Source organism: Rosa chinensis, chromosome 5 (genome assembly GCF_002994745.2).
Source record: "Rosa chinensis cultivar Old Blush chromosome 5, RchiOBHm-V2, whole genome shotgun sequence".
Lineage (NCBI taxonomy): Eukaryota > Viridiplantae > Streptophyta > Magnoliopsida > Rosales > Rosaceae > Rosa > Rosa chinensis.
The window spans coordinates 81565068-81577195 of record NC_037092.1 but is presented as its reverse complement, the minus strand read 5'-3'; the positions used below and the strand labels follow the sequence as shown (position 1 = coordinate 81577195).

The 12128-nt window shown below is 37.5% G+C and overlaps 1 protein-coding gene across 2 annotated transcripts in view; it reads right to left on the bottom strand.

Annotated features, from left to right (window-relative positions):
* Positions 1-12128, bottom strand: part of LOC112165232 (mediator of RNA polymerase II transcription subunit 15a) — a 37512-nt gene that overhangs the window by 12715 nt on the left and 12669 nt on the right. Inside the window, exons 12-18 of one of the 2 annotated variants that reach the window (XM_040506407.1) lie at positions 7757-7868; positions 7546-7663; positions 7045-7456; positions 6318-6808; positions 5511-5581; positions 5229-5303; positions 3694-4995 (exon numbers count right to left, since the gene is read on the bottom strand). In XM_040506407.1, coding sequence (XP_040362341.1) covers positions 3859-4995; positions 5229-5303; positions 5511-5581; positions 6318-6808; positions 7045-7456; positions 7546-7663; positions 7757-7868 — 2416 coding nt within the window. In that variant the 3' untranslated portion in view covers positions 3694-3858. Of the gene's footprint in view, positions 1-3693; positions 4996-5228; positions 5304-5510; positions 5582-6317; positions 6809-7044; positions 7457-7545; positions 7664-7756; positions 7869-12128 lie in introns of those variants that run through there. The other variant, XM_040506408.1, reaches the window with a different exon arrangement.

The following is a 12128-nucleotide window of genomic DNA, read 5'->3' as shown; positions in this document are numbered from 1 at the left end:
TGTTTCTTAACCAATATGATTATACTGTTGAATTAATTGCAGGAAACAAGAACTATCTTCCAGACGCATTGACCAGAGAACTGGCAATGTTCAGCCAAAGAGAAGACGACGAAGGTCGTAATCCCAGAAGCAGAAGGACTGGGAAAGAACAGGAATCTGAAGAAGATCCAAAAGAAACCAAGGAGAAAATCCTTAAAAGGTTTCTGCTAAGCTCAAAAGGCTTGGTCTCAACTGATCAATCCCAGGGTAAAGGATTGGCTAGCCCGTCTCAAACGGCAGACGGTAAAGGCACATCAAGACCGTTGACGGCTGCTGCTTTGCCAAAAAGCAGACCAACTCCTAGTGGAGTTATAAATGTTTTTAATTACGAATTAAGAACTTTTGATACTCCTGTGTTCAGAACTGGCAGGAGACTAGCGTATCACCAGAAGGCAATCCTGGACAATCTCTTATTTGCCTTTCAAGAAAGAAGCAGTGGATTAATGTTCCCAGCTCTGTTTGCATTAGCTGAAGAACTCTACGAGAATGGTAGACCACAAAGTGAAGAGCTTCATACGCTTCATACACAGCAGAGTGCTGTAAGGAAAGAAAAACTATCCTTCCTTGAAAGTCCAGAAAGTGCTAGGGTCCCTATCATAGCACTCAATGAATCAGACTGGTATGAATTCCATAATCTGATAGGAAGGCACAATCCTGAAAACCTAGTTCCTCCAACCCTCTTTATTGTCTCAGGACCATATGTTGGAAGATACCTGGTAAATGTTCAGAGTGAACATCCTCAAGAACACAAGCTATGGCTTGTTGAAAATGGTTTTGTCCATAATTTATGGACTAAAACTAATGATGATCTAAGAGGCTTGCCGCCTATTATTGTCAACACGGTCAAGAACATCAGAAAAGACAACTGTATGCTTCGTCTGAAGTTCAGATCCACACCTCCTGAATGGATCCAGAAGACAGATGGTGAAGTTGAATATATTCCTCCATATCATTATGTGAGAATTATTCAAAGAAGATATCTTCAACCAGCCTGTGTAGCATACAACGGCCAACCGAATTCTAGTATTCCCTGGATGAAGGCCATGGCTCTTGACTACATCAAAAAGATCATCTCTGAAGACATCAACAACACATTCCTGGCAGCAGGAGAAAAGACAATTATCACTGCTTACGATCATCCTGACGTAGTCAGCAGCGATATATTCCTATCTCTAACCAGAAAAGAGATAGACTCGACAATGGCATGCATGCGTTGGGTGGAAAAGCTTGAAAATGACAACCACTACAAGATGTATGTTGATACAGACGTCGAGGATAATGCAACAACAACTCGCATGGCCCAGGCAGACAACAACTCCTTTGTCTTTGGCCACCATTCTGAAACGGACGAGAACATGTGAAGCTACAGGTGAAGAATCAGCACCAAAATTGCAACTGTAGAACTTTAGACTTTTCTAAAGCTACTTTTGCTTTTTCCTTTTCAAAAAGAAAAGGTTAAGTGAAAAACATTTCACTTTTTCCTTTTGCTTTTCCCTGACCGACCTCCACCAGCAGGAGCACTACGAAAAGCAGAAGTCACGGAGTTGTCCTGTACATTTTTGTATTTTGAATTCTAGTTTGAGTTCCGCTCCCTATATAAGGAGCTTCAGCTTCTCTTAGAAGGCATTCGAAAATTTCCATATCAATTCTAGATTCGAAAATTAGATCAGAAAAACCTCTCAAAAAAAAAATATAGAATAGCAAGTGTGCTTCCTTTCCTGTTTAGGTGTGAAGTAGTGTGCTTCCATTACAAGTAAGTAACTGGTCTCATTCTTATGGATAGCTAAACAGCTTTTGCTGTTTACCTGAGAATGAGGCTCTGATTGTTTAAAGTTTTATATGTATATTTGAATAAATAAATTCAGATGGATGTTCACCCACTTCTTTAATTTATAAAATGTTTATGTCATTATCTTTACATATTGTAATCATCTTTATCATGCATAGTTTACTATGTCAAAGCTTGAACATTCGAATGCATGTATCCCATGGAAAGCTAAAGTTCTAAAGCCTTACTGTTCAGCCAAAAGAATCAGTTTTAAAACAGAAAAATTAGGACAAGCAGCAGTGATTCCGCCCTGTGAGTAGCCGTTTAGACAGGAAGTCGTTAGGCGAAATGTGGCATGTTGAAGGCTAGTCTTGTTTTTGTTTTAATGTTTTTTGTTGTTTCCTTTTGACTGAATAGAACGGTAGAAGAATCTAAGGTCAACATAGGATACAGATGGCATTTGTTTGTTAAAACTATCCCTGTTAGTCTTTGTCTTTCATCAATAGTGAAATACCAAAGTGTTGGGCAGTTGGGAAAAATACCAAGGATTTTTGGGTATGCGGGAATTACCCCTTCAGAAAACATATCTATTTAAGCTAAAATCCAATCCCTGAATTCAATTATCCAAAACAAAGCCAGCAATTCACATGGAATCGAAAACCCAACAAAGTTCAAGAACAATCAGAGCAACAAAATTCAAAATTGTACACAAGTTGCTAACTTTGATCGATGAAAATGACTCTTCAGTTTATACAGTTGCTTAAATCAACTCTGCAAAACCAAACCTGGGAAACCACATAGAATCGAAAAATACACAAAGTTTGAGGACGATCGGAGCAAGAAAATTAACGGTGATGATGGAAACGTATACACAAAACCAAAATCGAATAATCTAAAACTTTAGAAGCTTACAAACAGTGACAATAAGACGATCAGCAGAAGGATTGAAAATAACACTACCGTTTTCTTGGAGGGATTTGAAGATAGAAAATGGTTGAAAAAGTGATCAGCAAGATTGGAGAAGATGAAACTTACCGACTGCTAGTCTTGCTAAAGAAGTGAGAGTGTTTCACATTATTTTCCAAATATTCTATGATTAGCTTAAATATGGTACTAACGTAATCTATTTTTACTTTTTAAAGCTTTTTCGGCTTTATTTATATGGTCACTATGTGACGGAGAATTTGTGGCTACACACCTTTAGATTTAGTTTCAATGACTGTGATTCCACTTGAGTGTTTTGATCACAGATGTTGATAATCCTAGTGTGTTACAAGTTCCCTCATAGTAACCAATTAGATAATATTGAATTAAAGTTCCGCGTCTCGTGTATCTAATTTGAAGAAGGAAAATAAAAAATAAGTAAGTTCGTGGATGTATAAAAATTAACACAATACTAACACGTTTTTGTATCAATAATAGAAATAAACAGTTAAATGTTGTTGACAGTTTATCTGTATCATTGTATCAATAATAGAAATAAACAGTTAAATGTTGTTACACTGTCAACGGTGTTGAGGTGATGAAAGACTATGGTGTTGAGGAATTGGACTAACGAGTAAGAAAATGGAGGCTATAGTACACCTAGTAGTGTCGGTCGGTCCAATTTTAGGGGTGTGAGAGGTTTTGCTTCTCTTTGGATTTGTATGACCTGCTCTAGTTCCCTTTGCCGATGAAGTTGCATACCCTCCAATGTTATAACAGCAGCTACTAGCATTCGCAATAAAGCCAGAATATGATCTCTACTCTCTCTACCCAAATGGCCAAACCCAAGGCAATGCCTTCAATTTCCTTTTCAAAACTATATATCACAACTGAACGGCATTACCTTGTGAACTATGTCCTATGTCATCATCCAAGAGGGGTTCATATTCAATGCTTACAGCTAGCAAATAACTGACCATGAAGGCATTTAGGTAGAACATACAAATAGTTCTGAAAAGAAATATCACAATTAAAAGAAGTTCTCGCAGAGAAATATCATATCACAACAAGCTTCGAGCTACAGAATTACAAAGAGCAGATAGTAGGTAGGGGAGAACAAGGCCTGATTAAATCCAATAGCCTTTCCCGAAAACAGCAGCAATGTATAGAATAACGAGAAAGATGAGATAGATGAAATAAATAAGATGCAGCCGCTGCTTTGCTTGTTGCTGTAGTTGCTGTATCTGCTGCTGTTGCTTTTCTTGAAGCATCTGCGGTTTCTGCATCCATTGCTGCTGCATCTGTAGCTGTGGATACAGTTGCTTGAAGTTCACAGAGAAAGTTTCTTGCTTCTGACACTGGTTATCAACCATACCAGAATTTGACTTGAGGGAATCAATGCTTCCCTGCAGCATATCACTCCCACTCTGTGATGATGACAAGGGATTCATGTTCATGTCATTAACAACACTGATTTGGTGAAGCTGGGGATCCAACTGTCCAGGCAGCAGCTGCTGTTGTTGTTGAAATATCTGCTGCTGCTGCTTCTGCATCAACTGCTCCTGCGGCTGTCGCTGTTCATTCAGTTTTTCGAGAATAATCTGTTTCAATTGCTGTCCCTGTTGCAGATATCGGTTATGAAGAAAATCAGAATTTGACTGAAGGGGATTAATGTTTGCTTGCAGCATGTTAATCCCACTCTGTGATGACAAGGCATTCTTGTTAGCTTGTTGGGGACCACTGACACAGATTTCTTGGATAGAACTAACAGGGACCTGCTGTGATGAGTACAGTGGGTTTCCTTGTCCTGGATCTGTGTTGGAACTTGATTGCAATGGATTCATCGGGTTCTGCTGTGCAGTTGAAACCCCTGACAAAGAAGACACATAGTTTTGCTGCAAGCCTGTCACGTTGTTCTGCTGCATTGTTGCCACAGATCCTTGTAAGTTCATCGAATGCAGTTGGGGACTCATATGATTTTCATGAGATTGCACTTGAGTAATTTGGGATTGGGAGTGCTCTATGGAGTGCAAATGAGGTGAAGGGAGGTGCCCTTGTTGCAGAGAAGAATCAAGCTTCTTGGGTCTATTTGTATTAATGAAAGCTATTATCTGCTTCTCGTATAAACCCAACTTCCACTTCAAAACAGGTGAAATGTTACTTTTGGAAACCTGTAACACTGTTATGAGGTGCTCCAGCATGGTCTTAAGCATTTTCAGCTTCTCAAGCTGATACGACTTAGGCTGTTGTGGCAAAGATTCGAGCTAGCAAACAGAAAGAAGAGTAGTAAGCCAAAGAAAAAAAGGAAGTAACAAGATTTTGTTGCCACCAAGGTTAGCATTTCAATCATAATGCCATGTAAACTGGCTACATGGTTTTAGTAAATAAGGAGATAAGAGGAATCTATCAAAATACCACCACCATAACCTTGAAGGAAAGGCTACTTAAGAAGTAAAGACTAGCAATAAACTACATGACGACAAATGTGATATCATACCTGCTGAAGTTTAGTAGCATTTTTCTGGTATATCTCTCTTAGTGTGGTTAGGTATGTCTCCTTCATGACTTTTATCTGCAAATCAAAGCGAGGAATATAATTAGAAAGTTATCTGTTGTATTGGAACAATGTATCCCCATGGTATCATCTGCTATACAGTGTTTCCAACTACAACAATGTATGCTTATTTGTTAATATTTCGATCAAATTATGTCAGGTTGTCACAACAGCTAATTACATTGGAATATAACGTGGATAGTCCCTACAAGTCAGGCACCTCACCTTTTGATAGACCTCCTCTTGCCAATCAGCTCCATTTTTATCTTGAATCTGGGCCGTGGAATCCAGAGATGCTATGCAATATATAGAAATAGATGTTAACTTTGCATAAAGACCATAAGAAATTTGATATGAAGGTATTATTTAATAAAGCATTACTTGCAGAACATAGGTCAAATATGTTTTTGGTTAAAAAAAAGGGGAAAAAAAAAACATTTCAGAAAACATGAAATGACTGAGCGCACAGTGGAAGCTCCACAGGCTAAAAGAAAACAGCATATGCATGAGATTTTTGATAGTAAGCCATGGGTAACCATACCCTTGAAGCAGCATAAGGATAAAGCTTCCCTAAACAAAACATGAAATGACTGAGCGCACAGTGGAAGCTCCACAGGCTAAAAGAAAACAGCGTATGCATGAGATTTTTGATAGTAAGCCATGGGTAACCATACCCTTGAAGCAGCATAAGGATAAAGCTTCACTAAAAACTCTGATCTATTAACCACTTATTCTAACTCGAGAATTAATAACCATAATGTCACACAACCAAAAGGATGAAAGCTAGTTCATATTAAACATACGTCCAAGTTGGCTAGTCTCAGTTATGAGATAAGTTTCACAACTATTTTTTTGCTTCAAAAATATTCCATGATTACTTTTTTACATGAATCCCAAAGCTAATGATCAGGAGAGAAGGAGTAAAAAATATGCAAAACTGTTGCATTATTAACATTAGTCATCAAATACCTAATATGAAAATAAGAAAGTAAAGGAGAAAAGAAAGTTATAGGAATTGACTGGTTTATAAACCTGTTAACTGCTGCTGTTGATGCTGTGGCGGCAATATTTGCTGTTGTGGCATTGCTGTTTGCTGAAGCATGGGTTGTGTCAACTGGGAAATAGCTAATTGTTGATTCTGCTGAAGCCTACAGAGAAAAGATTCCACTGCAGAAGATGCTGATTGTACATGAGATTGCTGAGAAGATGACAATGGTGTTTTTTGTAATAGCATCTGCTGCTGCTCTTGTTGCTGTTGGATATTTCGGATAAGTTCTTGTTGTATCCGTTGCTGAGAAATCCGCTGCTGTGAATACCCTGATTGCTGCTGTTGCTGTCCTTGCATTTGCCTATGATAATTAGTCAATAAGTCTTGACTGAAGGCAGGAGGTAAAGCAGAAGATGAGTCCGACATGAAGCTCGGAATATTAATGTTGGTGGCTGTTGAAGTTGAACCAAACCTTGCACTTTCTTCAGCGGCCAATGCATCACAGAAAGCTCTATGAGTTATGAAGCTATCATTCCTGTTTTGGAAAAAATTCACTCAGTCATACTCATACAACATTAAATTCAGGTATTGCGTGCATTCAATGTATATTCTCCATCAATCAAAATTAATCTTAAACTAGGGAATTTAACATTTATTGCAAGAAGAATAAGAAATTAACATTAAATTATCGTCTCACTCACACAGAAGAACTAGTGACATGAGTGGTTTAGAGAATAGTATTTTTTCGAAATGGGAGAGAGAGGGGGTTACCTGGAAAAGAGTGTGCCACAGTCACATCTATACTCACTAGCCCTGCAAATCTTGCTATGAGCCTTCCAATCTGACTGGACTGCGTCCTTCTTCGAGGGAACTAGACCGCAGATAGGAAATAGTTCAAATGATGAACTAGAAATGTTCACGTCCTGTGGAGAAGGTAACGCAGATGATAAGCTGGCAGGCATATTTCTACGAGGGGCAGGGGGTAGCGCAGATAATAAGGCAGACGTATTTAGTGCCGGGGTAGGAGCTAGTACAGATGATAAGCTGAGCCCAGAGGTAGGGGGTAGTGCAGATGATAAGCCAGCAGAATTTTGAACTCCAGCAGGTGGAATGTTACTTTGAATGTTCTCTGATAAGAGTTGTCCTTGATTGGTGACTTGAGGTTGCATACCAGAAGACCCTACTCAATAGTCAAGTAAAATAAAAGTTAAAAACACATAAAAAATAAAAAATTAAATAAGGAAAACAATAAGATGGAGTTGCATGAATTACTAGCATATGTTTCATAGGTATTACCAGCAGAGTTGGATTGTAAAGAATTGGCCATTTTGGTCTGAGACTTGGTCTCCATAGTGAGCATCTTCAGAGAAATTTTCTGTAGATAATCTGACTACAAACCGAGATCGAATCAAAAGTTAGATCTTATTGCTACCTGCACACCATCAAACAATAGATATCTAAGTCACTATATAGTCTGTAGTACCTGACTTGTGGCAGCAGTATAAATCTTTTCCTCGAACCTAACAGCAATTTTCTTGAGTTCATGCAATCCCTCTTGACCGGAGAAAGGAAGACGCCTCTTCAATGTATCCATTCTTCATATGCAACAAATTCAAAAGCTATTATTAACATGCAACAAAAGCAAATTCAAGATGAACACACCACTGCACTCGAAATTTCAGCATACTAACGTCTTATTGACAATTCTTTGCCGCAAATCCGCCTGCAGTCTGTTCCTCCAATCTCCTGCATCCATTGCAGGCTCTCCACCGTTAGGAGGACTCCCATCATTGTTATCCATGAACCTTACCATTGCCAACCACCAAAATGTCAAACAAATCAATAGACATTCAATAGCAAATTCAATGAAAGCCTGATACACAAGTTGCTAAATTTTTCCCAACATAAGTTCATAAATTCAATTACGCAAAATCAAAGCCTGCAATTCACTGGGAATTGAAAACCCAACAAAGTTCATGGACAATCCAAGCAAGAAAATCACACACAAGTTGCTAACTTTGATGGATCATAGATGATTTTGATTTTGAAAACTTATCCATTTGATCTAAACTTTAATGGATCATAAACAAGTTGCTAACTTTTATGGATCATAGTGATTTATGATATGTTTTCACTTGATCTAAACTTTAAGCAGGATCTCAACATACAATTCCTGAATTCAACTCCGCAAAAACAAGGCGTGCAACTCACATACAATCGCAAACCCAACAAATATGGAGGAAAAACTGAGCAGGAAAAGTTGACAACTTTGATCGATGACAGTGATTCTTGATACACAAACTGTGTCCATTTAAGCTAACATTTTAAGCAGAATTTTGGTCAAACATATAGTTCCTGAATTCAACTACGCAGAACCAAAGGTTGTAATTCACATACAATCGAAAACTCCACCACGTGTGAGGACAATCGGAGCAAGAAAATTAACGATGGTGAAACCAAAACCGAATACTTTAAGAGGATTGAAAATAGCATTACCGTTTTGTTCGAGGGACTGAAGATAGTGATCAGGAAAGTGGACAAGACACGGAAGTTACTGAATGCTCTGTGTGTAGGAATCAACGAGGGTCTTGTTTGTAGTATATATATAGAAGCTTGCTCAGGTCAACTGACAAGATTGTTCACGTCAACAAGCACAGACTTGCTCTGTATTTTCCTTCGTTTTCGGCTTTTCCAGTTTTAGGAGTGAAATATTGCCATATGAGGATTTGGAGTGCGTTTCACTGTCAGCCAAAAAACTTTTAGTGAATAATTTGCACAACTAAAAAGGAAATTATTTTAGCCCAAATTAGTGATATCGTAAAAGTTTTCAGGCTCGACTTATTGGGGCCGGTTTAGTGAAAGTATGTTGGGCTGCAAGTGTAGCGGATGCTATAGGACTTCTCATGGTAATAGGAGATCTCTAGTTCGAACCTTAGCTTGTGAAAAACATCATTTGAGGAGAGATCATACCCATGTTGCTCTCGGCCCCAGAGTGATAGCTTACTCCGCCACCATTTTATGTAACCAAAAAAGAGAAAGTTTTTAGGCTCTATCAATAGTTATCGTTGATCGGATGGACAATGGGTGGCATGACTTGTTTAGATGAAGGTACTAAGTCTTCTCTTTTTGATATTCTAAATATTCTAAAGCCCGTGGCACTGTTCATAAGGGCATGAAAAGACAGTTTTGCCCTTTGTTTTTCATGATTTACTGTTTGCCATTATCACTCTTCATATGAAAATATGGTTTTGCCCCTGACTTTTGATTGAAATTACAATCCTGCCATATCCTTTCATTTTTTTTTTTAAGGTGAACAATTCTGTTTTGTATTTGTAAAAAAAATCATGAAAAAAGTTTATTTTTTGTTATATCTCATTTGTTACAAATCTATTATTAATAACAAAATAAATTTTATTCCAAGTAGCGCCAATGTTTCTTAGATTGCGAGTATTCTTCTATTACATGGAATATCATCTAGGAGTGTTGGTTATCGAACTCATGACTATGACCTTCACAATGTTAATCTTACAAATAACTAACTGACCACAACTCACATGTATCTAGATTTTAGTGAATACAGTCATGCTCTATTCAAATCGATTGTACCTCCATTCACTATTTCTTAAGTTCGTGTCATAAACTTAAAATAGTTGATGTTAATTTGATTGCCCTGCTCTATGACGAAGTCGAAAGCTTGTTCATCAAGTTGTTAGCATAGCCCAAGTCCAAGACTGCTTTCAATATTTTGTAGAAAATAATATGGGTGTCGTTTTCACACGTCAATTGCTTTGCTTTCGTGCTTTAAACCTAACAAAAATGACAAGTGAAGTTTGTATAAAACTATGCCCAGACTTGCTCATTTAACCAAACTTTTGTGCCACGAGAAACACTATCTATACTTCTTCTCATCCTTTTCTGAGTGTAGTTATGTAACTCTGCCAAAATTTCTTCAGAGATTTTCTTTTTCTTATATATGTACTTGCATGCACGTTGATTTTGTTTCTCATTATTTTCCTTTTTCTGTCTTGCTGAACATTCCAAAATCACAATAGATAGGCAATTACAATTCACGCAAGTCTACTCCCTATAGTGCACGTGCACGTGCTCATCCTATTCCGTACGCAGCAAGAAATCTGCCCTTTGCATTATAATACTCGGTTCGTCCTAGTGCTGTTGGATTCTTGTATCAGTCACACCAGAAAATAATTTCTAAAACTTTCCATGAGACTTTGCTTATGAATAAACTTATCAAGAGAAAACTGTACGTGCTGTAGAAAAACCAAATAAACAAAACATCAAAATATGCTATCGGGGATTCATTTGATTTTCATGAGATTGCACTCGAGTAACGTGAGATTGTTGCTCCTGTATGGAGTGAATATGAGGTGGAGGGAGCTACAGGCTACCTGAGTCTATTTGTATTAATAAAATTTATTATCTGCTTCTCATACGAAACCAATTTCTCCTTCAAACCAAGTGAAATATCAGTTTTGGAATAGTGTAAGAAAGTTATGAGGCGCTCCAGCATGTTCTTATACATGCTCAGCTTCTGATGCTGGTCGGATGTTTGCTGTTGTAGATGAGAATCCTGCTAGCAAACAGAAAGAACAGCGAAAAGAGTGAGGCAAAGAAGACCCTTATAACCAGTGATGTTGGAATTGTGGTAACAATGCCAGATATGAGGAGACATATGTCACATGAGGAAAATATGATTACATACCCGCCAGCTGAAGTTTAGTGGCTATCTTCCAGTACGTTTCACTTAGTTCAGGAAAGTATAACTGCTTCATGTCTTTGATCTACAAATCAAAGTGCGCAAGACAAGGATGATTAGAGAAAATTTTGTTGCATCTCTAAAAGAGTGGTCTATTAAAGATTAGAAGGATCAATGTAGTCTATGATTACTATCTCTTTGTTTCTAGCTTGCTCATTATTTCAATAACCTATTAAAGATAGAGTTTGATACTTGACAGTGCCAAGAGAAAAAGAACTTGTCCACATGACCATGCATCCGGAAAGCATAAATTCAAGAGTTATAGCAATCCCACCAAGACCCAAACCTCTCTTCAACCTTTTTGCATCTGAAAATGTGAATTCAATTTCTTTTCTTTTGAAAAGAACACAGAGATTGATTTTCTACTCACAAATAACATGGCGAATTCCAAAGTTTTCTCATCTATTCTGGTAATTATGCATGCCTATGTTATTACAGCAGCTACTAGCATCTGCATGTAATCTCCATTCTATTCCCAAATGGCCAGGCACAAAGCAATGCCTTCCATATCCTTTTCATACCTATATCAAAACTGACTGACATTTTCTAGTGAACAATGTCTTCCTATATATGTTATCATTTCTTCTACTACTAAACAGTGTTGAGTGTACTCTTATATTCAGACACAAAAAAGCAATGTATTAGTTCTTATATTTTAATACTTAATTCAGAACCATTATCTCATGTTGTTACAGCAACTAAGAAACTCCCAATAAGCTTGTGTGAAATCCCTACAGCATACAGATTAATGGTCCAAACCCCAGAGCATTCAATTTCTTTATGATCTTATATCATATGTAAATCCCATTTAATGAGCAGACATGGTCAGGAACATCACCTTTTGATAGGCCTCTTCTCTGTATGTCCAGTCAGGGCAGGGGAATCTAGAAATGCTACAGTATAAAAAAAGAACTATCAGGTGAGTATTTCCACAAACTTTTGATATGAGAAAACAATCAAAGAAAATAACAAAAAATGGCTACATAGATTAGGCTCAATGGCAAGAAACGAAAACAAAATTTTCACAAAATTTTAGAATCAAAATGGTAGTACAATAAGAATTCACAAATTAAAAAAGAAG